Source organism: Mesoplodon mirus, assembly GCF_964341445.2.
Source record: "Mesoplodon mirus genome assembly, chromosome: 5".
Lineage (NCBI taxonomy): Eukaryota > Metazoa > Chordata > Mammalia > Artiodactyla > Ziphiidae > Mesoplodon > Mesoplodon mirus.
The window spans coordinates 132190697-132218540 of NC_138980.1; the positions used below are offsets into that span (position 1 = coordinate 132190697).

Consider the following 27844-nt stretch of genomic DNA (forward strand, 5'->3'; position numbering starts at 1 on the left):
GAGTTAAGCATGCACTTTTACTTTTTTGTCTTGTGGTACGCGGGCCTCTCACTGTTGTGGCCTCTCCCGTTGCGGAGCGCAGGCTCCGGATGCGCAGGCTCAGCAGCCATGGCTCACGGGCCCAGGCGCTCCGTGTCATGTGGGATCCTCCCAGGCCCGGGCACGAACCCACGTCCCCTGCATCGGCAGGCGGACTCCCAACCACTGCGCCACCAGGGAAGCCCCACTTTTACTTTTGATGCATTTACGTTGGGTCCTATTTGGCTGCCTTCCTGATCCTCTTGCTTAGGAAGTAAAGAATTTAAACAAACTCTTCTCGTATAGCAGATAAATATTGTTTTATTGTATATTGTTTTAGAGGAATATTACATTGGTATAAAAGGACAAGGAAAAGGAATTGTTTGTGGTGTATAGTGTGTGACTTGTTTTTCTTTACTTTTTAAATCAAGTGTCAGAACAAATTATCGCTTGTTGGAACTGAGACACTCACTGATTCAAATGCTCAGGTATGATTCTTTTTGTTCTTCTGAAAAGTAGGTAAGTGGAATTTATTGTTTTAGATAAGAAGTGTGTCATCTATATTTATGCCAAGTATAATAGCTTTGTTAATACCTGTATGCTTAATGATTTGGAAAATTTTCTACTCCTTCTGATTTAAGAGGAGTATTCTAAAAACTTTTTGAATAATCTGTTATAAATAAATTCTTTATTATTTATCTTTTAACAACTACACATACATTCAACTTTGGGTGAATTACTCATTGGCTGCTATTATGATACCGTGTTAAAAATTAGAACAAAGACTGTCGTACTTTGTGTTAGGTGCAGTAGCCACAGTTATTTTACTGTCTGTGTGGAATCTTAACTGATTTTACCCTAAGTTTAATAAAAGGATTAAAATATTCATTTCAAAATGCAAAGACCTATGGAATTGGTTTAGAGATACACCAGTGGTTCAGTGCAACAGATTAAGATTTTAAAATATGACAAAGATGATAGTTCCAATCTTTGGGAAAGGGATGAATTAGTTAATAAATGATAGTGGTACAACTGTATATCCATCTGGGAGAAAATAAAATTGGACTTCTATCTTTCATTATATAAACATAAATTCTGGATGAATTGCTATGAAAATCTTACAAGAAAAGCTGGAGACTATTTGTGCAATCTAGTTAGAGACCAGGGAAAATGTCTTGGCTGATAATAGAAATTTAGACACGGTAAAAGAAAACTTAGATGCATTTGACCATATAAAAAGTTAAAAATGTTTTAGTGATAAAAATTCTAAGAACAGATTTAAATATACAAATAATTCCAATTAAAGTTCTCCAGAACTAGTGGGAGCATGTCAAAAGACATTGGAACCAATTGAAGGCACTTGGCTGTCCAAATTTAGTATCATGTGAGCATTAAAAGAAATACTGGCTTCAATTGAAAATAATGATGTGAAAACATAAACATCTATGAGCATAATAATACTCAGTAATAAATGAGAATGAGAGAGAAAGAGGAAAAAACTAATTTGTCACTTTTGGAAGTGCCTATTACACCAGATCTTTAAAAATTGGTGATAAAAAAATTAAGCCATCTTTTGTAAAAAAGCTTTTTATCCATCAATAAATAAATAGTGTTCTTTTGTACAGGGTAAAACTGAATATTTTATTTGGAAAAATATTGTACAATAAATAAATAATTATCTGGTTTCCTTGGGAAATATGGTTCTTATGTTGTAGAAATTGAGACCTATTGAATCAGAGTCACTAGGGATGAAGCCTGTAATTTTCCTGAATGGTTTTCAGGCAGTAAGCCAAACACTTGGTTTTGAGGGAAGTGCTTATGTAGTTGTAAATGACCAGTATCCTGAGATAGTCAATAATAACATTATCTAAAGAATCCACAAAATGTCTTTTCCTATTTTGTTAGAGATCCCTAATATTCCTCCCAGGTTTGATGATTCTCTAGGAACACTCACAGTACTCCTAGTCATACTCATGGCCGGGATTTATTGCACTGATATGATACAGAGTAACATCAGCAAAGGGAAAAGAAGCATGGGTTGAAGTTCAGAGGAAACCAGGCACAAGCTTTCAGGAGCCTTTCCCAGTGGAGTCACACAAGACATACTTAATTACCCCAATGAGTTGTGACAATGAGTGTGAAATGTTGTCTACCAGGGAACCTCATTAGAGACTCAGAGCCCAAAGTTTTTTGTGGGGGGTAGTCACATAGGCACCCCTTGCCTAGCAGTTATCAAAATACCAGACTCTCAGGAGGAAAGCAGGTGTTTAGCATGAATTGTATTTTCTCACGCTTTAGGCACAGAGAGCTACTCTTGTGAGTTAGGTTGGCGGGAACCTTCTGAAGCCAGATGCCAGCAAAGGGCCAACCTTCCAAGCAGGCCTTTAAGCATAATTTCAGGCTTGCTTTGTTAACTCTTTTTGACATATCTGTTAACTTCAAAACTTCAATATTAAAACTCAATCCATTTTCCAAAGCAAGAAGTTAGATATTTAAATGAGAAAATGGCAGAATTTCTCAAATATGTGTGTTTAAATCACTTTAGAAATACTACTGTTATTTTCTTTTTCAGAAAGGGTTTAATTTTATATCAGTATCAGAAATAATTTGGGTGTTTGCTTTAGCTGGGCTTTAGAAGGTAAGAGCTGAATTTCATCAGTATAGTATGAGGTTAAATTATAGTTTTTTAATAGGTTCAAAAATAAGTATCAGTAATTTTATATATTTCAATCTAATATGTTCAGGAAAAGTGATATAGATACCTTATCATTATGATAGTTTTGCCTAGTTTAAATAGTACTTTTTAAGTATTTGTTATCCTTTTCTAGTAATAATAATAATAATTAACATTTATAAATCACTGTATAGTTCACAAAAAAACTTTTTTACATTCTTATTTAATTATCTCTAGGAAAATAATGTTAAACTCTTTTTTGGTAAAATTTTTAATACCTGTAAATGCATTTTTATATAATTATATAAATCTTTCAAAGAGACTAGGTTTTTTTCTCTGACTGTTCAACAGCCAGTGTTATGATCCAGAGCAGGGTCTTTGAGCTCCCCGCTCTGCATCATAAAAATTTGTTATAAAAGAGTACTTGGTGTCCTTTTAGTATAAATATTACAGGAATACCTATTGCATTTTTGAAATGTGAATTTTTGATCTGTTTGTCTATGTACAAAATTATATAGAGGAGGTAAAAAATGTTTTGAAATTTAAGCATACATAGTTTTAATTTTATGGTCTAATCAGGCAACAGATTTATCACACAGATTTATAATTATCAAATTTACAATGATTGGAATCACCTAATATTAGAAACATTTATCCTAATTTATTTTTGGCTAAAGGGGAACACAGTTTACAAACTATTGTGTAGTAAAACTGGTTTTTATATGTGATTTGTGGAACCAGTCACATTTTATAATTGTCTTTATGTATGTATTGATATTTAAACTTATTTTTAACTGCTCAGCTAAACATACTTGCAATTTTTCTGAAAGTGCATAGAAAGGAAAAAAAAGCATATTTAAAGCAAATTTGTTTAAAAAATGTTGGTAAGAAGTAACATTCTTTTTTTTAAAGAATATTAATTTAGGGAATAAACTTAATGTACTTAGGTATTTTTAGGTTGAATGGTGAAGTTAGAATTGATCATTTTTAATACTGTATTGCTGGTGTAATGGCAATTTATAAGCCATTTAAAGGAAAATTCTGTTAGGAGTGATAATTTTTTATAGTTTAGATTGCTATTATGTTAACCATTTATGTTAGGAACTTGTGTTAAAGTATTAAGACTGTCTACACTTTTGTCTATGAATAAATATGAATATTACGCAAGAAATGACTTTGTTTTATTCTCTTGTTCTTTTTTTTTAAATAGCTGTCATTATTAATTATGCAAGTGAAATGTTTGACTGCTGAACTCAGTCAATGGCAGAAAGAAACTCCTGAAAGTAAGATTCTTATTTTTAGTCTTATATTTTTGTAAACAAATTAATGGTGAATTAATTTAATGTTCCCAAGAAGAATTCAAGGTCCATTTACCCTCTTGAAATTGCCTAATTTCCATTGCTATTAGGAAGTCACGTTATTTTTCTTATTTTATGCACATTATTTCATACTTCATTATTATTATAGATGAAAGTATCTGTCTCACAGTAGAATATAGTAATCTTGATGATGGAGATTTTATTACAGCCATCACTGTATCCTCATAGACACTGTTTTATATGCTCAGTAGAAACTGTAAATTGTTTCTTAATGAATGAAACTTACCTAGTGGAAGAGAGAAATTATTTTAGATACTTACTTACATAAGGGCCACATAGATTTTATGTTGCCTTTTGACTTGTCCAACTGAGGCCAACTATATTTTTGCCTTTGGTTGAGCAATAGAAAATGGCTTAAAGGGGACTTCCCTGCTGGTCCAGTGGTTAAGACGCCACACTCCCAATGCAGGGGTCCCAGGTTCAGTCATGTAGCCGCATGATGCAACTAAAAATCCTGAATGCCTCATCTAAAGATCCTGCATCCTGCTAGGAAGATCCCGCGTGCCACAACTAATACCCGATGCAGCCAAATAAATTTTTTTTAAAAAGCCTTAAAAATCTGTAGTTATAATACCCAACTAGGAGATATTTTTCTATTATTAAAGCCTACATTCTGGGCTTCCCTGGTGGCGCAGTGGTTGAGAGTCCGCCTGCCGATGCAGGGGACACGGGTTCGTGCCCCGGTCTGGGAGGATCCCACGTGCCGCGGAGCGGCTTGGCCCATGAGCCATGGCCGTTGAGCCTGCGTGTCCGGAGCCTGTGCTCCGCAATGGGAGAGGCCACAACAGTGAGAGGCCCACATACCGCAAAAAAAAAAAAAAAAAAAAAAAAAAAGCCTACATTCCTTTATGTGGTATGTATGTCTGTATTTGGTCTTATATATGGATTGTACCCTCTTTTTTCATTTACGTCTCCCTTCTGCTTTCTCCTGCCCCTCTGTCCTCTTTCTTTTAGGCCCCCCCATCCCTTCTTAGTTTACTCTCCATTCTCTATCCCAGTTATTGGGATTCTTTTCTCCTCATTCTCTTCCCAATTTTATCTGCATTCTTGTTTTAAACTACTGTATTCATGCCAATGTCCACCATTGTTTTGTGTCTTCACTACCACCTAGTAGTCTTTTTTTTTTTTTTTGGCTGCATTGGGTCTTCATTGCTGCGCGTGGGCTTTCTCTAGTTGCGGCGAGCGGGGGCTACTCTTTGTTGCAGTGTGCCAGCTTTTCATTGCGGTGGCTTCTCTTTTTGCCGAGCTCGGGCTCTAGGTGCACAGGCTTCAGTAGTTGCAGCACGCAGGCTCAGTAGTTGTGGTGCATGGGCTTAGTTGCTCCGCGGCATGTGGGATCTTCCCGACCAGAGCTTGAACCCGTGTCCCCTGCATTGGCAGGCGGATTCTTAACCACTGCACCACTAGCGAAGTCCTCACCTTGTAGTTTTTTTAATTTCAGCACATCAGATAGGTATGTATATACAATTTTGATTTTAATTTGCATTCAACTGTTTATCTTATTGCCTCCTCTAGCATTATATTGGGCATCTCAGAGACTGCTCATACTCTGCTATTAAAATGTTGGTGTTCTCCAGTTGACTGTGTTCAGCGATTTTTGCTTCTTAACTCTATATGCTATTTCAACATTATATTTTCTGCTCCTGTTTTTATGGGTTATATCTGTATTAATGACTTCTATATTAGTTTGCTAGTGCTGCCATAACAAAGTAGCATGACTGAGTTGCTTAAACAACAGAAGATTTTTTTTTTCCTTCACAATTTTGGAGGCTAGAAGTCCAAGATCAAGGTGTTGGCAGAGTTGGTTTCTTCTGAGGCCTCTCTCCTTGGCTAATAGATTATCATCTTTCTGTGTCTGTACATGGTTACCTGTCTGTGTTCTAATCTCTTTGTATAAGAATGCCATTCATAATGGAGTAAGGTCCAACCCGATGACCTTGTTTTAATTTAATTACCTCTTTAAAGATCCAGCCCCAATATAGTCACATTTTGAGGTACTGGAGATTAGGACATCAAAATCTGATTTTGGGTGGGGTGGGAGAGGGTGGGGGATAGGGAGAGGACACACAATTTCTACAACAACTTTCAAGTCTGTATATCCAAACCAGACTTCTCTGTAACATCACACTTATATATCTTTCTACCTTCTAGACTTCTTTTCCAAATTACTCTACAGATGCCTCAGATTCATGAACCGATTGCCATTCCCTGACACACTGAATGGAATCTATTTGATTAGCTACAAATTTAAGAGTCCTTTTAGATTCTTCTAGATTTTCCCATTTCACATATAGCTGGTCATTAAATATTGAGCCCTACTGCCACAGATTTACTTTAGGCCTTTATCACCAATCCACTAGTTTATTAAAATAGACTTTTTACCTCTTGATCAAGAATTTTTTAAATTAATTTTAGAAATTTCAAACTTAATGAAAAGTTGAAAGTCCAGCTTCATTCTTTTGCATGTGTATTATCTAGTTTTCCCAGCACCATTTGTTGAGAAAACTGTTCTCTCCCCCATTGAACTGTCCCGACACCATTGTCAAAAATCAGTTGATGGTGGGGCGGGGAGGCAGGGTGGGAGTGTGATGAGTTGGGAGATTGGGATTGACATATATACACTAATATGTATAAAATGGATAACTAATAAGAACCTGCTGTATAAAAAAATAAATAAAATTCAGAAATTCAAAAAAAATCAGTTGATCATACAGTGAGGATTTTAAAAAATATTTATTTTATTTGTTTTTTTGTCTGTGTCGGGTGTTTGTTGCAGTGCATTGGCTTCTCTCTAGTTGTGACCTATGGGTTTTCTCTCTCTAGTTGTGGCGTGCAGGCTCCAGGGCACATGGGCTCTGTAGTTGTGGCACACAGGCTCCAGAGCATGTGGGCTCTGTAGTTTGAGGCACGTGGGACCTCTCGTTGAGGTGCTCTAGCTCAGTAGTTGTGGCGTGCTGGCTTAGTTGCCCCGCGGCATGTGGGATCTTCCTGGACCAGGGCTCGAACCTGCATCCCCTGCACTGTAAGGCGGATTCTTTACCACTGGACCACCAGGGAAGTCCCTACAGTGAGGATTTTTATTTCTGGGCTCTCTATTCTATTGGTCTATATCTCTGTCTCTATGCCAGTAGCACACTGTTTTGATTATTGTAGCTTTGTAGTAAGTTTTGAAATTAAGAAGTGTGAGACCTCCAAATTTGTTCTTCTTTTTCAAGATTGTTTTGGCTATTTGGAGTCCCTTGAGATTCCATGTGAATTTTAGGATGGATTTTTCTATTTCTACAAAAACATCATTGGGATTTTGATAGAGATTACATTGAATCTGTAGATTGCTTTGGGTGTTATTGACATCTCAATAACATTAAGTCTTAACAGTTCTTGAACACAGGATGTTTTTTTCTTTTCATTGGTGTGTCTTTAATTTCTTTCAGCAACATTTTGTAGTTTTCAGCATGTAAGTTCTTTGCTTCCTAAATTAAATTTGTTCTTGAGTATTTTATTCTTTTTGATGCTATATGTCAGGGAATTTAAAATTTTTATTTTTCTTATTTTCATAATCTTTTACATACAGACCTTGTACTGCCAGCACTGAACACACTGACCTGTTGGTCAAATACCCACCTTGCTTAAGGTTGCGAATCCCATACACTGCCGCACTGGAAAGATTATTAAAATCTTTATATTCTTAGAGCCTGTCATATTGTATCGGTTGAAATGATTGTTTTAACATTGAAGTGCTACTTTTGGCCACACTCGCCAAGAGGGAGATTTTTGAACTTTATGTTTTTAGAATCCTTTTCATTGTATAGCTATCCTAGGGCTACCTATAATTAGTTCTAATACAGGGCCTATGAAGTACATAGCTCTTTTCTATTAGAAAACCCTCTAGAATGGCAAATAGCTTAGAAAGTTTTCAGTAGCATATCATTTGAGAAATTTAAATAGCACTTTATTAAGAAAGATAAACTTTTCTTAGTATGAGCTGAACTTTTCTAAGTATCAGGGATTTGATTTTGCTGTGTAAATTAATTAAGGAATATTAGTTTATACTCATTAGACTAGCAAAAATTTTAGAAGAGTTTATAGTATCTTTTGCTGTTTCTTGTTCATTGCTTCTAGAAAAATTAAGAGTCTAGCATCCTGTTTTAAAATTCAAAATACACATTTAATTCTATGAAATTCACTTTCTGAGAATCTATCCCACAGGAATGAGAGCACCAATATATAAAGACATAAATAAAAGAGTGCTTCCTGTGTCATTGTTTTTTGAGGCTAAAAACTAGACACAAAATCAGTGCTCAATCAGTAGTGAAATCCCTGAACACATTTGGTGTATTTACCCTGCGGAATATTATGCAGTGATTTAAAATTATGAATTAGACATACACCAGATGAATATACAGGATTTCCATGGGGGGGGTTTTGGGTGAAAATAAGAATAATGTGTATGATATTATCTCATTTTTGTAAAACTAGCAATAACAAAATTAACAACACTTGCATGTATAGGTACAAATATGTACGAATATGTATATATGTATGCATAGAATCATGTAACCACAGAAATATTTAAGGAACACACTGTAGATTATTAATTTTGTTTTTGATGGATTGAGAAAATAAAATGAGAAGAGAAAAAGGCACTGAAAACAAAAGGCATAAATATCACATTTGTCTAAAATGATATATAAGTTGGCTATATAAGATGTTAAATTAAAAAATTTCATAAAAACTGTACACATCTCATAAAAAGTTCTGTAATATATAAATGGAAAGGGAAAGGGGTATTTCAGAAACCACAAAATCAAATTCTTGATTTTTGAGAGTTAACTAAGCATATGTATAATTTTGGTTTGTTTTGTTCCTGTAGTAATTCCACTGAATGAAGAATTTCTGGTAACATTAGGAAAAGAAGAGGTAAGTTACTGAATTTATAGTAATCCAAAATAACTTATAACTCGAAGTGTTTTGGATAAACTCATGCCATAATGAGTAAGATGAAACCACTTTAAAATTGTATTAATTATGTTTTATTGAACAGGATATTTTAGATGATTTGAATTTTGAATTAAATATGTAAACCTTACTCTTATACTTAATTTTTAGTTGATTAAACTCTTCATAATAAAAGTGAAAAGGTTAAACATAGCTAAATGATCATACATGTATATCTGTCCCCAAAACTTAACATAAATGTCAATAAAGATTTTTTTAAAGTGTCAGTTTATTAGATCAAAGTATAGGAGAGAAGATAGAGGCAAAGAAGAATTTTAAACAAGGTTGTAGAGCATGGAAATAGATAAGTATCTGTGTTCCAAGAGACAGAAGTAATGATGACAAGAGAGATTATCTGCCCTACAGAACTGAAGAGAAAGGCTTTGAATTTGAAGGAACCTCGTACTTCAGAATTCAGGGTTCAAGTGTGGAGCTAAAAACAAGGAGATTTTTTTTAAGTAAGAACAGACTACTAGATCTTCTCCCTCTCTCTTTTGCAATCAAGAGGCTAACTTTTACCCACACACCTAAAAACTGGAGGTATATGGTGTGGAGACATTAAACTATTGAGGCTTTGGACTCAGCACACCAAGTTGGGTGTTTAGTAGGGGTGGTATGAGGTCAAAAGTCAAATTTCAAGTTAACATTTTTATACTGTGTGGTGAAGTACCAGCTTCTTCCCTTGATCTATCTCCAGGGGTCCTACAATATGGTATAAAAGTAGCTTCAGACTGGAGCTAAAATAATCTCTGGAAAATCTAAATGGCCTGAGAAAAAAGGTCTATAAGTATTAATATATGGGGGTTCCCAGTGAAAAGCAGGATGGCCATCCATCAAAAAACCATTTATAAACAAAGTTTGTTTTTGAGCTTTAAATGAGAATACCAACTTTTATTCAACATAGTGTTGGAGGTCCTAGCCACAGCCATCAGACAAGAAAAAGAAATAGAAGGAATCCAAATTAGAAAGGAAGAACTAAAACTGTCACTGTTTGCAGATGACGTGATCCTATACATAAAAAATCCTAGAGACACTACCAGAAAACTACTAGAACTCATCAATGAATTTGGTTAAGTTTCAGGATACAAAATTAATATACAGAAATATGTTGTATTTCTATACAATAACAATGAACTACCAGAAAGAGAAATTAAGGAAACAATTCCATTTACCATTGCATCAAAAAGAATAAGGTAACCTAGGAATAAAGCCACCTAAGGAGGTAAAAGACCTGTAATCAGAAAACTGTAAGACACTGATGAAAGTAATTGAAGGTGACACAAACAGATGAAAAGATGTACCATCTTCTTAGATTGGCAGAATTAATACTGTTAAAATGACCATAACTTCCCAAGGCAATCTACAGATTCAGTGCAATCCCTATCAAAATACCAATGGCATTTTTCACAGAACTAGAACAAAAAAATCTTAAAATTTGTATGGAGACACAAAAGACTCCCAATAGCCAAAACAATCTTGAGAAAGAATGGAACTGGAGGAATCATGCTCCCTGACTTCAGACTATGCAGCAAAGTTACAGTAATCAAAACAGTCTGGTCCTGGCACAAAAACAGACACATAGCTCAATAGAACAGAATAGAGAGCCCAGAAATAAACGCACACACTTACGGTCAATTAATCTACAACAAAGGAGGCAAGAATTTACAATGGAGAAAAGACAGTCTCTTCAATAAGTGATGCTGGGAAAACTGGACAGCTACATGTAAAAGAAGGAAATTAGAACATTCGCTAGCACCATATACAAAAACTAAAGATGGATTAAAGACATAAGTGTAAGCCCAGAAACCATAAATTCCCTAGGAGAAAACTTAGAACACTCTTTGACATAAATCATAGCAATATTTTTTTAGATTTGTCTCCTCAAACAAAGGAAGTAAAACAAAAATATACAAATGGGACCTTATTAAACTTAAAATCTTTTGCACAGCAAAGGAACCATCAACAAAATGAAAAGACAATGTACTGAATGGGAGAAAACATTTGCGAATGCTATGACTGATAAAGGGTTAATATCCAACATTTATAAACGACTCGCAGCTCAACATCAAAAAAACAAACGAGTTGGGACTTTCTTGGCAGTCCAGTGGTTAAGACTCTACGCTTCCACTGCAGGGGGCATGCATTCAATCTCTGGTTAAGGAACTAAGATCCTGCATGCCATGTTGTTTGGCCCCCACAAAACAAAACAAAACAAAAACAAGCCAATTAAAAACTGGGCAGAAGTCCTGAATAGACATTTTTCCAAAGGGGACATTCAGATGACCAATAGGCACGTGAAAAGATTCTCAGTATCGCTAATCATCAGGGAAATGCAAGTCAAAACCACAATGAGGTAACACCTCACACCTGTCAGAATGACTGTTGTCAAAAAGAACACAAATAACAAGTGTTGAGGATGTGGAGAAAAGGGAACCCTCATACACTGTTGGGAATGTAAATTGGTGCAGCCTCTGTGGAAAACAGTATGGAGTTTTCTCAAAAAACTAAAAATAGAACTGCCATATTACCCATCAATCCCTCTGCTGGGTATATATCCAAAAAAAAAAAAAACCCACTAATTCAAAAAGATACATGCACCTCATTGTTCATAGCAACATTATTTACAGTTGCCAAGATATGGAAGCAACCTAAGTGTCCATCAACAGATGAATGGATAAAGAAGATGTGTATATATGTAATGGAATACTACTGAAGCATAAAAAAGAATGCAGTTTTGCTGTTTACAGCAACGTGGATGGACTTGAAGAGCATTATGCTAAGTTAAAGAAGTCAGGCAGAGAAAAACAAATACTGTATGATATCACTTATATGTAGAATCTAAAAGAATACAACAAACTAGTGAATATCACAAAAAAGCAGACTCACAGACACAGAGAACAAACTAGTGGTTACCAGTGGGGAGAGGGCAGCGGGGAGGGGCAATATAGGGTTAGGGAATTAAGAGATACAAACTATTAGGTATAAAATAATCTACAAGGTTATATTATACAACAGAGGGAATATAGTCAATATTTTATAATAACTATGAAGTATAACCTTTAAAAAATAAAACTAAATAAAAAATACAAAAAACTAGTGAATATAACAAAAAAGAAACAGACTTAGAGATATAGACAACAAACTAGCAGTTATCAGTGGGGAGAGGGAAAGAAGAAGGGCAATATAGGGGTAGGGGTTTATGAGGTACAAACTGTTATGTATAAAATAAGCTATAAGGGGACTTCCCTGGCAGTCCTGTGGTTAAGACTCTGCACTTCCACTGCAGAGGGACGTGGGTTCGATCCCTGATTGGGGAACTAGGATCCTGCATGCAGTGCGATGTGGTGGGGGGCAGTGGGGGGGGAAGCTATAAGGATATATTGTACAACATAGGGAATGTAGCCGATATTTTATAATAATTATAAATGGAATATAATCTTAAAAAATTGTGAATCACTGTATTTTACACCTGTAACATATGGTATTGTATGTCATCTATACTTCAATTAAAAGAAAATGTTGAATGGCCAGCCGATGATCATTGACATTTGTGAAATGCCTCCAAATGGAAAGGCGGAGACCCAAAACAATTGACAAAGATGAATCTTAATAAAATAGAGGCAATTCAGGGAACAAAGAGAATTTAATAAAATAATGTCTTCCTAATTTGATTAACTCTACTTTATCAAGTTTTATTTTAAGGCAGCAGTCCCCAACCTTTTTGGCACCAGGGACCAGTTTCGTGGAAGACAATTTTTCCACAGACCGGGGGTAGGGGTGGGATGGTAATGTGAGCATTGGGGAGCAATGGAGAGTGGCAGTGAAGGAAGCTTTGCTTGCTCACCCACTGCTCACCTCCTTTTGTGCGGTTCCTGTCTGTGGCCCAGGGATTGGGGACCCCTGTTTTAAGGTTTGTACTCAAATATAAGAAATACTTGCCCAACTTAAGGTCACAAAGACTTTCTTGCATTTTTTTTTTTAGAAATTTTAATATTTTAGGTTTTACATTTAGATCTATGATCCATTTTAGAATAATGTTTGCATGTGGAATGAGTTATTGATAAAGGTTCTTTTTTTTCACGTGGATACTAATTATTCTAGCACAAATTGTTGAAAAAACTATCTTTTGAATTTCCTTTGCATATGTGTTGAAAATTAATTGATCATATATGTGTGGATCTATTTCTAGACTCTCCATTTGTTCTCCATCCTATGTGGTGGATATATCTTTTCCTTTGTTCTGTATTTCTGTCTTTAGTCCAATACCGTGTCGGTTTGTTTACTGAAGCTTTGTAATGTCTTGAAATTAAGTAGTATGAGTTCTCTAACTTTGTTTTTAACCAAAATTGTTTCATGTTTTCATATAAATTAGAGTTGGCTTGTCATTCTATCCCATAAAGAAGCTTACTGGAATTTTGACTGAGATTGCCCTGAATCTATAGTTCAAATTGAGGAGAAGAGACATATTGAGTCTCAGTCCAGATCCATGAGCACTATATGGTCTCTGCATTTATTTACGCCTCCGTTTATTTGTTATTTAAAAAATTTATCTCACCAATGTTTTGTAATTCACTATATCAACAGACTAAAAAAGAAAAAAAGCATTTTATCGTTTCAATAAATTCAGAAAGAATAAGTGACAGAATTGCATATTAATTCATGATTCAAAAAAAGACTTTATGGGCTTCCCTGGTGGCGCAGTGGTTGAGAGTCTGCCTGCCGATGCAGGGGACGCGGGTTCGTGCCCCGGTCCGGGAAGATCCCACATGCCGAGGAGCGGCTGGGCCCGTGAGCCATGGCTGCTGAGCCTGTGCTCTGCAACGGGAGAGGCCACAACAGTGAGAGGCCTGCGTACCACAAAAAAAAAAAAAAAAAAAAAAAAAAAGACTTTATAAATTGTGATAGAAGTGTGCAGGTCTTGAGGGACTTCCCTGTCAGCCCAGTGGTTAAGACTCTGCGATTTCACTGCAGGGGGCACAGGTTCGATCCCTGGTCAGCGAACTAAGATCCTGCATGCCACAAGGTGCGTGCAAAAAAAAAAAAAAAAAGATAAAAGATGTGTGCAGGTCTTGTATATGTTTGTCAGATTCATCCCTTTAGTATTTCATATTTTTGGTGCTATTAAAATGGTATTCTTTTTTAAAATTTCAATTTCTAATTATTTATTGCTGGTACATTCAAATACAATTAATATTTATATGTCAATCTTGTATCTAGTGAGCATGATAAACTCCTTTATTCTAGTAGCTTTTTTGTAGATTATATAGAATTTTCTTTTCTTTTATATATTTAATTAATGTATTTATTAATTTTTTAATTTATTTGGCTTCATGGGGTCTTTAGTTGTGGCAGGCAGACTCTTAGTTGCGGCATGCATGTGGGATCTAGACCAGGGATCGAACCCGGGACCCCTGCATTGGGAGCACAGAGTCTTCACCACTGGAACACCAGGGAATCCTCTGTAAGATTTTCTACATAGCTAGTCATGTCATCTGAGATCAAAGGCAGTTTTACTTATTTCTTTCCATCTGGATGCTTTTTATTTCTTTTTCTTGGCTTATTATACTGTCCTAGAATATTTAGTAATGCATTGAATAAAAGTGGGGAGAATGGACATTTTTGCCTTGTTCCTGATCTTAGTGGATAGCATTCACTCTTTGACCATTAAGTGTGATGTTAGTAGTAGGTTTTTCATAGATGCCATTAATTTAGTTGAGAAAATTACCTTTTTTTAGAATTTCTGCAGAATTTTTCAAATCATGAAGTAATATCGAATTTTGTCACTTATTTCTAAATTCACTGATTTCAACTATTTAATTAACTTGATTCCTAAGATAAACCCCACATTGCTCTAATGTATTAATCTTTTTATTTATTGATGGATTTAAGTTGCTAAAATTTTATTAAGATTTTTGTGTCTATATTTTTGAGAGATATTGGTCTGTGGTTTTCTTTTTTGGTGACATCTTTTTCAGGCTTTCGTATCAGGGTAATACCAAGCTCATAGAATGATTTCAGATGTATTCTCTCTTCAAAAGAGCTTGTATAGAATCAGTATTATTTATTCCTTAAATGTTTCTTAGAATTTATAGGTGAAGTTGTCTGAGGTTAGAAATTTTTTGGTGGGAAAATGTTAAACTAAATATTTAGTTTCTTTATGGCTAGTCAGGTTATCTTTCTCTGAATGAACCTTGGTAGTTTGTGACTTTGAAAGAGTTTGTCTCATCTAGCTTGTCAAATTTATTGACAGAAAATTGTTCATAGCATTCCCCCATTACTATTTTAATGTTTGTAGCACCGCCCCCTCTCTTATTCCTGTTGTTGGGAATTTGCGTTCTTTTTTTCCTCCTTTAATTAGTCTGCGTAATTTTATTGATCTTCTCAAATAATTAGCTTTGGGTTTTATCGATTTTTTCCTATTTTTCTTTTTGTTTTTCTATTTCATTGATTTAAAACTTTTACCATTATTTTTTCCTCAGCTTACTTTTGGTTTTATTTGCTCTTTTTCTAGTTTCTTGTGGTGGAAGCTGAGGTCATTAATTTGAGAGCCTTCTTTTTTCTAATACAGGCTTTTAGTGGTGTAAATTTTCATCTGAGTACTTCTTTTGATTTATTCCAGAAAATTTAACCTTTTCATTTTCAGACAGTTCATAGTAATTTCTTATTTTCCTGCTGATTGCATCTTTGGCCCATGGATTATTTAGAAGTGTGTTTTTAGTATCCAAATATTTGCACATTTTTCCAGGTACCTTTCTATGATTGATTATTTTTTTTGAATTTTTTAATAGTTTTGTTGGTACAGTTATTATAGTGAATTGCAATTTATATACTGAACTATTTCTTTTTCTTTTCTTTTCTTCTTCTTTTTTTTTTTTTTTTTTTTTGTGGTACGCGGGCCTCTCACTGTTGTGGCCTCTCCCGTTGCGGAGCACAGGCTCCGGACGCACAGGCTCAGCGGCCATGGCTCACGGGCCCAGCCGCTCTGCGGCATGTGGGATCTTCCCAGACCGGGGCACGAACCCGTGCCCCCTGCATCAGCAGGCAGACTCTCAACCACTGCGCCACCAGGGAAGCCCTCTTTTCTTTTTTTTAAAGTATGGGCTCTGACACTTTTTATTTGTGAAACCTCAGGCAAGTTACCTAGCTCTTTTTTTTTTCATACATCTTTATTGGAGTATAATTGCTTCACAATGTTGTGTTTGTTAGTTTCTGCCTTACAACAAAGTGAATCAGCTGTATGCTCACACATATCCCCATATTCCCTCCCTCTTGAGCCTCCCTTCCACCCTCTCTATCCCACCCTTCTAGGTGGTCAAAGAGCACCAAGCTGATCTCCCCGTGCTATGCAGCAGCTTCCCACTAGCCATCCACTTTACATTTGGTAGTGTATGTGTGTCAATGCTACTCTCTCACTACATCCTAGCCTCCCCTTCCCCTGTGTCCTCAAGTCCGTTCTCAATGTCTGCATCTTTATTCCTGCCCTACCACTAGGTTCATCATTTTTCTAGATTCTATATATATGCGTTAGCATACGGTATTAGTTTTTCTCTTTCTGACTTACTTCACTTTGTGTGACAGACTCTAGGTGCATCTACCTCACTACAAATAACTTGATTATTAATTTAATTTAATTCCATTATTGTATCATATTTAATGTAATATTATGGTTGTATTAAAATGTACATGCTTGATTTTTCTTTCATATTTGTCCTACATTTTCTCTGTTCCTATTCTCTCTTCCCACTTTCTTGGATTAATTGTGTATTTTTCAAAATAAATGCATTTTATTTACATTATTAGCTTATTAGGTATATCTCTTCATTTTTTTTTCATGGTTGCTCTAGGGTTTATAAAATACAATTTTATATTATTACAGATTTAAATTTAGATTTTTAAGAAGCTAATGGAAACCCTTAATATCAGGAGAATGGAACACTAGCTAATGTGTTCTAGAAACAAAAGGATACTAGAAAAAGTTTAGTTTATTGTAATCCCCTATAGCCACACAGTCTTCTTATATGTTCCTCACATACCTCATACTTCCGCCTCAGGGCCTTTGTACTTAAAATTCCCTTTGCCTAGAACATTCTTTTGCTAGATGGTGACATGACTTATCTTTTGCTGTCTTTCTCTGTTGCTAAACTGTTAGTTAACCTGATCAGAAAGGTCTTTCCATATCATACTACCTACCTAAAAGAGCCATCCCTGCTCCTCATTTCTATACTCTCGTTTTGACCTATTTTTACTTTATGGTATTTATCCCTCTCTGGAGTTACAAGTTTGTTTCTTTGTTTGGATTTGCCTCTTTGTTCTGTTCATCTTTGCATCCCTGACTCCTTCATCAATGCCTGGTGGTCAACAACTGATCAATAAATATTTGTTGAATGAGTGATATTCATTTGTGTCAGTTTTTTATAGTCTCCTTAGGAAAGAGACCTAATCTGCCTGGTTACTGAAAATTCACCATTAAATTGCCTTTCAGTATGAAATTAAAAATTTTTGCTCAAAACCCCTTATATTTTTAAATTTAACAATGAAATATATTACAAAGAACTTAGTACCTAGATTTTTTGCTAGGCTTTTTTTTTGCTGTTGATTTCTGAATATATATCCTAGTATGTAAATTTCACTCTCATTCAGAAATATCACTATTTACAGGAGTAAAGACTAAGCAATTAATTTTAATTATTTTGTTCTAGTTCCAAAAATTGAGACATGATCTTGAATTGACACTATCTACTATTCAGTCAAATAATGAAAAGTTAAAGGAAGACTTAGAAAGGTATATTTATATTATAATTACTATTAATTATTGATATATATTGAATTGGCATTAATGTTTTATTTGAATACTGTTTTGTTTTTCCATGTTTAAAGGGAGCAAAAATGGTTGGATGAACAGCAACAGATATTGGAATCTCTTAATGTACTACACAATGATTTAAAACAGCAGGTTGTGACATTTTCTGAATCAAGGTATTGATTTTGTGTTCTAGGTTTTCATAATAGGAGAAATTATTTCCTTTTTTATGTTACATGAAATACATAGATGAAAAGAAGGTAAATTTTACCAGCAATTGTGAGTCTTACTCTGACTTTTGCCAATTGTTAAGTTACCTAATCTTTTATGAATAATTTGACTTTTAGTTTTCCTACATGTTAGAGACTATTTATCTCATAAAGCTAGTTATTTTGAGCAATGAAGTTTGAACAAAGTTTTTGATTAATTTTATGAGTAACCAGTTATATATACTTAAGTATTTTATCAGCAAATTAATTCTCTTAAATTTTAAAAAAAATCTTTTAGAATCTTTAATGAGCTGAAAACGAAAATGCATGATATAAAGGAATATAAGGAGAAACTCTTGGTTACCTTGGGTGAGTTTCTAGAAGACCATTTTCCTCTGCCTGATAGAAATGTTAAAAAGAAAAAGGTAAGTTTTAGAGAAGACATTCATGTAGATGTTCACATATGAAATTGCTTTAGATAGGTTCAAAGGTAAATTTTCTGATAAATTTTTATGTTTAATATACACTTCAAAGACATACACAAATAGGTACATGCACAGAAATATTCCATCGTCACATTATAATACATAATGAAAAATTAGAAGCAACCTGGTTATGTAATAAAATAAGATTAAATACATTTTTTACACTGTATTCATATTGATGGAAAAATGCAGCTTTTAAAAATAATATATTGAACACTATCAAAGGAGTTTATGAAATCTAACAAATTATTGATTGTTAGAAGATAAAACACAGATGACTAAATTGTGTGAGTCTAATTTGTACCAAAGAATGTAATAGTACTTATGCCTGGGGCTAAGATTGTAGGTAAGATTTGTTTTTGTTTTCGTTTTCATTGTTTTCAAATTTTCTATGATAAACATAAGTAACTTTTAATATCAGAAGATACCTGTAGTTAAGGTAAGTAATTGACTATTTTAATAACAGTTATGATGGAATAAACCTTTTTCACAAAAGCAAATATTTCATTGAGTGACAGAAGGTTGGGAACAAGCACTTTAATTCCTTTTTAAAAAATAGTATAGGTATAAATAAATAGAACCTGTGGAAGTGGAATAGGCATTGAAACTGGGACCAGAACAATCTTTCTAAAAATATACGTATTTAACAATTTATTTAATCATGTATTTTAAAATATACATATTTTAATCATTTTTCAACATAAAACTTTCAATGCCTCCCTCTAGGATGAAGTCTATAAACTCCTTAGAGGAATGAATTTATATTCTGGACTTTGTCTATCTCTTTAGCCTCCTTTTCAGCCATTCTTTATCCATCTCTTGCATGAGTCCATTAACCATAGTACTACAGTTCCAGCAGATATGCAATGACCTGTCACTTTTTTGTGCCTTATACATTCTATTCCCTCTGGTTACAAAACAATTCCTATCTGGTGAAAATAGTAAATTCTTTCTTAAAGCAACTCAAGCATCATCTTTTGTGTGATGCATTGAATGAAGTTTTGGTGTCATTTTATTAGCATTTATTACATGATTTTGTAGTAATCATTTATGTCTCTTTCTCTGTTGACCCACCACACTCTGTGAGCTCCTTGGTTTGTTTAAATCATCTTTGTGTCTGTACTGTCTTGTATACCTATTGTAGTACCTTCTGAGTTCATATTTCTTGAATGACTGTGAGCATACTAGGAAAAGGAGAAAAAAGTTTTGTTTGTTTTCTTATAATCTGTGTTTATTTATTCTTCCCTGTCTTCTTTGTAATTAACAGTAGGCTTTACATTTGTTATGGACAATTTCTCCCATTCTATCCATTGTTATTTACGCCCCTTAGTCATTTCTGAAATTGTTGACGGCCTTCTGTTAACGATTTCAGTAAATTCATGATCCCTTACCTCTTAATGATCATAATCTTAAAATAACTTAATGATTTATTTTCTGATTCCAGTCTCTCTTTTTTTCAACTTCTTTTTTAAACCTATTAAGGTTCTCCACTAATAGAACCAGAGGTTTGAGACACTCCTAAACGAAAGCATTGATTACCAGAAGCCACCATGAGTTTATTAAGTCATATTGGATAAGCTCACTTTTTTTAAATGAAGTATATGAACTGTTGATACATATTACAAACTGATAGGTTACTCTCTCTCTCCCTCTCTCTCTCTCTCTCTCTCTCTCTCTGTCAAGCAATAATAATGGATGTATCAGTGGGCTCAAGCTGCCATAGCAAAATACCAAAGAATAGGTGGCTTAAACAAAATAAATTTATTTTGTCATAGTTTTGGAGGCCAAAAGTACAAAATCAAGGTGCCATCAGAGTTTTATTTAAAATAAATAAATTGTGTTATTTATTTTAACTTTGGTAGTTTCTTTGCATTTATATTCTGTTCTGATACCATCATTCATGTATACATTTAGTCTTTATTGTACATTATGTTGGATTCAATCCTTATCATCTTTTACCATTCATTTTTGAGTTTTTAAGTTTAATCCGTTGTTTGATATGATGGGTTTGTTTGACAAGTAATTTGTTCAAGAAGAATTCCTGGGTGTTTTATTTTTTGAATTCTTAAATGCTGAACATACTTTGCTGTATACTTAAAGGCTTAACTTAGGCAGAGATTTTAAAAGTCACAAGACTTGGTAAGGGGTTTCTCCATTCTTCTCAGATTGAATGTGCTGTGGAGAAATCTGAGGCCAGCCTGTAGATGTCTTGCTGCTTCTGACTATTTGCCTGAAGGATTCTTTATCTCTGAACTTCAGTAACTTAACAGGGATATGTCACAATGTTGATCATTCAATATCAGTTTTGCTTTGAAGATGATGCATTGTTTCCAGGGGCAGATTTATTATATTTTACATTGTTTATCATATCCTTATGTTGAAGCATTTTTTTTGTTTTCTTTCATTATATTTTTCTTCTGCATTTTCTTTGTCTCAAACCTTTATATTTTAATCTGCGCCTTGCTGCTTGTTTCTTTAATATATTTGTATTTCTATAAAGCCTTAGGAGGACTCCATGCTAATCTTTGACTATTGTCAGGAAAGTACTAGATGTCACAATAGTAGGAGACCTTGTAGTTAATTGAATGTCTGAACTCAAAAGCTGCTGATTAGATTTAGTATTATCCTAGAAGATTTCCCTTAGAACCTTATCCTATGGAACATTTTTAACAGTAATTTGGATAAAGACGTAGAGGACATTGTCATCACAGTTTACAAATGATGTGAAATTGAGAGAGGACTAGATAGTAAATTTATTGGATGACAGAATTAGAACTGTATTTTTTAACTGGCCAAGATGAAGTAGGGCGGTCCAAATAAAATAGGATGATATTTAGTGGAGGTACATAGAATATCTTTCTTGAGTTTAAAACATTGAAGAACGAAGGAGACATATCTTAGCTATATACAATGAAGGAAACTTAGGCACTTTAGATGATAGTGTTCTCAGATAGAGGTCAGCAGGGCAGAATAGATGTCCCAAAGCTAATGCAATCTTAAACTTATTGAATAGAATTCCAGCTTCTACACGTATGGAAGTGAGTCTTCCATTTCATCTTCAGTTTTCTAATCACAGCTATATCATTGTGGAGACTGGATTTTTAAAAAAAGATAAATTAGAGCACATTTAGAGAACAACCATGCTATTGAGAGGCTGCAAGTCTATGAGAAATAATTGAAGAAACTCATGATGATTAATATGGAGAAGGCAGGGAGCTCATAATAACTGTCTTTAGATATTTGAGAACTCTAGGGTGGAATTGGAATGAGATTTATTCTCTTGTCATTCCAAGAAAAAAAGAACTAGTGAGTTGAGTTAATATTAGGAACTGTCAAGAACTATAGAAAGATGAACAAACCTCCCTGGGAAGCAAGTTTCCTGTCCCGAAGCTGTATCAGTACAGTCTGGAATGTCATTTGTTTGGGATATTTCGATTGGGAAGGTTCAAACATTAGATTTTCATTTCTATGAATATATATAATATGTGTAATATAATTTATCCATTATATATTTAGAGATAGATAGATAGATAGATGGATACTCTGAATTGTATCTTCTAGTAATTGCAAAAGATTTCCCTATCTTAGAGGTTGTTTCAATTATTTTTATGAACCTTACTGTTTAGTACAGCAGGTTGTTTTCTTTCAGAATGCTTTTTAAATCATCTCATTATAAATGTTTGGTTTTAGTATATCTTGTACCGCTGCAATTGAGGAATATTAATTTTTGAAATTTTGTAATAAATACAATGTAATATTCTGCCATTAGAATTGAAATGTTAATTCTTTGTTATTCACACTTGTCTCAAAGAAAACCATTCAAGAATCAACTGCACAGCTGATAACACTGCATGAAATGTTAGAGGTAAGTGTTTTGTGTAGTTGTTTTGTCTTGAAGATATCTCTTCATTAGTGATTTGTGAACAATTATACATAGGCTTGAAAAGGAAAAAAATGCTGCTTTAGTTCTTAAGGTATACACCAAACTTTATTATATATATTAATTTATCTTAGTATAAAATTAGTTTCTATTTTCTATGTAGTAAGAAAGAAAATTATTTTTTAGAAGAAGATGAAACTAAAGTCTTACTCTTAATCGTGTTCCTGATTATTACTTTAAGAAAATTTTTATGATGTTGTTTAGTATCTACACAGTAAAAGCCTATGCTGTTACATTGATGTAATCTTTAGTTGGCCAGTCTGTATTCTATCTAAAACACACAATTGAGTTTAAGGATTCTTTCCACAAAGTTGTAGAACTTCATTCACAGATTTTCCTTAAATAACATCAGCTTCTTTTTTCATAATGTAAGGACTCATTACACCTTTTTCTGCCTGACATTTGCTTTTTATTTTATTTACAAATATCTTTGACCTTTTTAAAAAAGAAGTTTTTGAACTTCAGCCAAATTACCAACTATATGAAATACTTAAATCTTGATATGATGACCTATTGCAGATTGGGTGGAGAGGAAGGTAGTCTATGAAGAGCTATTTAACAATTAATGTGGCTTTTTAAAGTCATTGGTAAGTTTAGAATAAAGTGATTTCAGAAAACTTGTTTCACATTGTAATTTTATGCATTGGATGCTAAAGTCTATTTATCTAGCTAAATGGCTTTGGTGCCTCAGGATATCTTAATATAGAATATTATTGCTTTGAAAAGCAAAATACAATTATTTTTTAGATTGTGATTTGAATCTTTTAACATATTCCTATTTACTCCAGTTTATACCAAAACTACTGTTTCTCGTGGATGACTTGACTTTTTTTTTAATAAAAGTTGTTATATATGTGGCAAATATTGACAGTTGTTAACTGGGAAATACATGTGTAATTTTTGAATAGTGCACTATGAGATACCATGTAAAACATAGATTTAGAAACTATTTTTGTCTCCAAGGCTTGTATTATCAATAATAAATGTAAACAGAATTTAAACTGCAGTTCAGTGAAGAATAAACCAATATACATGTTCACGTTAAAGTAGAATTTTTAGCATTTAATTATTTCTGGCATCTACTAGAAGTTTGATTAATATAATTGAAGTTTGAAATGAAAACTAAAATTTTAAATTATATTAAAATAAGCAGTTGCTCTAAAATGGGAATAATATTTAATTATTTTATTATCATACCTAAAAGAAATGAGACCAAGAGCTTTTTTCTCCAGGATGTGGTTCTGAAGTAGCTAAAGTTAGGGAGTTCCCTGGTGGCCTGATGGTTATGATTCCGAGCTTTCACTGCCACGGCCCACATTCAATCCCTGGTTGAGGAACTGAGATCCCACAAGCCACATGTTGCAGCTAAAAAAAAAAAGAAAGAAAGAAATAGCTAAAGTTAATGACAGATGAAATTATTTCAAGAATTGAGATGTAAAAAAAAAAAAAATTGAAATGTTGATATTATTATGAAATGTGATTGAGATGAGAGCTTTATAGTTTTAATTTTATTTCTATGGTACTTTATATTTGTATAAATTGTATTTTTCCTTTTCTGTGTTTCTTAATATAATATATTTAAAGCTTTGGCTTGGCAATTCAGAGATATGGAGTCTAATCCATGATCTATTACTAATTATGTGCCCCTTGAGGAATCTTTTAACCCTTCTGGATACTGGTTTTGTAATTTGTGAAGGCACTGTGTGGGAGCTGAGGAGGTAGAGTAATAATTGATACATATTTAGCATTTTTCAGTATGTTTCATAAAGCATTAGTGTTTGAAGAATTTTAAATGTGTGTTTCTTAAAAAAACTTTTTTAATGCCAGTGGATCTGGGATATACAGGTGATTCTGAGTGCACATTGGCAGTCTTTCTCCAGCTTACATAACCATAGGACCCTGTTTCTCCACACTAAGAGCGTCCTTAGGGAGACCAATTCCATGGAATGTAGTTTGGGAAATGTTAGTCTTATATAATTTACTGCAGATACTCAAAACGTCCCAATTTGTGGTTGTAACCCCTCAATATCCTTAGTGAAGAAATCAGAGATATTTAAGATAATTTGAAGGAAATGATGATGATAGAATTGTTGTTTCAAAGTTTTATCAGATGAATACGTGTTTTTTGGGGGGAAGAGTAGCATTGGTGATTTCTCTTTCCCCCAAATATTAAGACATGTATGCTGTTTTTGAACTTTGTGAGTATTTAATTTTTTTATTTTTATTTTTAAGAAATGGTTATAACCAATCTTGTAACATAAACAAATTATTAATCCTAAGAGAAGTGAGAGAATTGTAAGTGCCTTTTAACTAGTTTTTAGGAATTTAAAAGGTTAAGGTGCAAAGATTCATTTTAAAGCTATTTCCATTCACTAATATTTGTTTTTTAAAAAAAGAAAATCAACTATTTAAGTTAATACATAGAAATTATGATATAAACAATTACTCAAAGAGAAAAGACATTAACATTCTTTGGTAAGAAACTTCATTAATGTTTTATTATAGCTGTATCAATTTTTATCCAAGTAAGGTATATTTTGAATGATTTTTTTTCTAGATTCTTTTAAATAGATTATTTGATGTTCCACATGACCCATATGTCAAAATTAGTGATTCTTTTTGGCCACCTTATATTGAGCTGCTCCTGCGTAATGGAATTGCCTTGAGACATCCAGAAGATCCAACCCGAATAAGATTAGAAGCCTTCCATCAGTAAAAAGATGGTCTTTTTTTCACACAGTACTTAAAGAATCTTGTCATTTAAGGATAATGGAAACACTGAGAATTACTTGGATAAGGAACATTATTTGCAAATCAAAGCACATAGTCCATCTTCCTTTTGTGCTTAAAATGACTCATGCTGCCATCCACTATTCATTTAAAAATGGTCCTTTCGCAGTCAGTCATTGCTTTGATATTTTCAACTGGGTGGACAAGAATGCAAGTGAAAAATATTCTAGACTTAATTATTACAAAACTTTACATATACCTTACTTCTGCAATATTCTTTGGAAAATTCGTTGTTAATTTATGATATTGATAATGTAATATTTTTCTTTTAAAATTTATGACAGTTTCTTTTATGCATTTGATTTCCATTTGGTGCTTACATCCTTTAAATTTACAAATTGTAATGGAAAGTCCATTTAATTTGCAGGAGGTTTAAAAATTGACTTAGTATCTTAATGTAGAAGGAAGCATAATTTTAAAGTATTTAGTAAATCTGTTCTGTGTATACTACCATATTTCTAGATTTGTTAAAAATTGGAATGTTAAAAAAACTAATGGATAAAGGTAGCATGAAAACTATATTTTAATTTGTATTATATTACAAGTGATAATATATTAAATCATTCTTGATTCTGTTAATTATTACTAACAATACTGTGTTCATAAAATTTCATTAATCCTCTGTGACTTTTCTGTAAATAAAGTTCTCATTTAAAAACCTCTAGCTTTTTTGGGGATGTGGTGTGATATTTTAATAAACTAGACTTTTTCATAGGTAGATAAATGATGATATTAGAGAACTACATATAAGCTAAACTAGAGAATTCCAAACACTTTTTGTATCATTAGTTTTCTAAGACGACTTAGTGTATACTTTTATTTTTGAAAATGCTTTCTACTGCATTATAGTGTCCAAGTTTCTTGTTTACCTTAAATACTTCATCTTTTTTTTAAACTAGGCAAAAACTATTCCAAGTATACCATGTTCCTTTTATAGAAAATACAAATACTGTTATATTTTAGAAAATGTGTAAGTTCTTTTATGGGAAGGTGACATACAAAAGTACCTTCCTAGAATACTCTACTTGGGAGTCAAAGGATTGAGCAACTTATTATTCCTCAAAGTTACTGGAGAAAGGAAAAATGGTGCTAGCAGTATAAGTCTGACAATAATTCTATCTGACAAGAGCAGATAATACTGTTGTCTGTGAACTTCTCTGTGTTACAAATTACAGAAAGAAATAGATAAAGGCAATAAACAACTTGATGATTTATTTGGCAAGTCTTGATTTCACATACATCTGTTGGTTTGGATCTTTTTACTGTAGCATCTTGTGTAAAGTTTTAAAGAAAACTGTGATGATTGCATCCTACTTTTTAATTTGTTAACCCAGCCTTCTAACATAGCATGATTTTTTGCCCACTTTTCATCTCAATCATAAACAAAGTAAATTATAGCAGAATTAGTCTTGATTTGTACTCCATCTAAGCTTACAGCCCTTGAAGGTTTTTTTTGTGACTTTGAGTATGCTGGAGAAGATGTTTCAAGTTCTGAGAACCTATATGTGGGGGCCATCACTACAGATCCCAGGAACATTGAGGGTAATAAAAGAATATTTTGAATAACTCTGTGCCCACAAATGTTATACCTTAGATGAAATGGACCAATTCTGTGAAAGACAATCTACTAAAACTCACACAAGGAAAAATAGCCACTTTGCATAAGCCTATATATTAAAGAAATTGAATCAATAATTAATAAGCTTTCAAAACAGAAGACATCAGGCCCAATGGTTTCACTGGTGAATTCGAGAAGAAAATGATGACAATTCTGTGTTCCAAAAAATAGAAACTAATTCATTCTATGAGGCCAGCATTATCCTAATACCAAAACTAGACAAAAACATTACATTACCCTAATACCAAAACCAGACAAAGACATTGCAAGAAAGGAAAACTACAAAGGGATACCTTTCATGAACATAGGTACAAACATCCTCAACAAAATAATCAAATTCAACAATATAGTACAAAAAATTATGCATAACAGCCAAGTGGTATTTATTCCAAACATCCAAAACTGGTTCAGCATTCAAAGATCAATTAATGGAATCCATCATATCAGACTAAAATAGAAAAATCATATGACCATACCAATAGATTACAAAAAAGCTATATGATAAAATCAGATAACACATTCATGATGAAAACTCTCAGCAAGCTAGGAATAGAAAGGAACTTCCTTAGCTTGATAAAGAACATCTACAATCTGATGCATTATTACTTATTCTTTAAAAAAAAATTCAGAAAACTTACAGCTAAAATACTTAATTTTGGGAAACTAGATGCTTTCCCTCTAAGATCAGGAACAAGGCAAGAATGTCTCCTCTCACCAGTGCTGGTCAGCATTGTACTGGAAGTTCCACCTAATGCAGCAAGACAAAAAAACATCCCAAGAACCAACAAAAAATCTCTTGGAACTAAAGACCAATTATAGCAAGGTTGCAGGATACAAAGTTAGCATAGTAAAGTCATTTGTTACCTATATACCTGAAATTCGAAACATTGTTACATTAACATCAAAAATATGTACAAGACTTATATGAGGAAACCT

The 27844-nt window shown here is 33.5% G+C and overlaps 1 protein-coding gene across 1 annotated transcript in view; it reads left to right on the forward strand.

Moving 5' to 3' along the window:
- The window catches only part of CENPK (centromere protein K), a 46713-nt gene extending 20887 nt beyond the window's left edge, over window positions 1–25826 (forward strand). Inside the window, exons 4-11 of the mRNA XM_082620482.1 lie at window positions 450–506; window positions 3903–3975; window positions 8942–8988; window positions 17766–17848; window positions 17944–18042; window positions 18374–18500; window positions 22372–22425; window positions 25058–25826. Coding sequence (XP_082476608.1) covers window positions 450–506; window positions 3903–3975; window positions 8942–8988; window positions 17766–17848; window positions 17944–18042; window positions 18374–18500; window positions 22372–22425; window positions 25058–25216 — 699 coding nt within the window. The 3' untranslated portion in view covers window positions 25217–25826. The remainder of the gene's footprint in view (window positions 1–449; window positions 507–3902; window positions 3976–8941; window positions 8989–17765; window positions 17849–17943; window positions 18043–18373; window positions 18501–22371; window positions 22426–25057) is intronic.
- Window positions 25827–27844: the final 2018 nt, after the last annotated feature.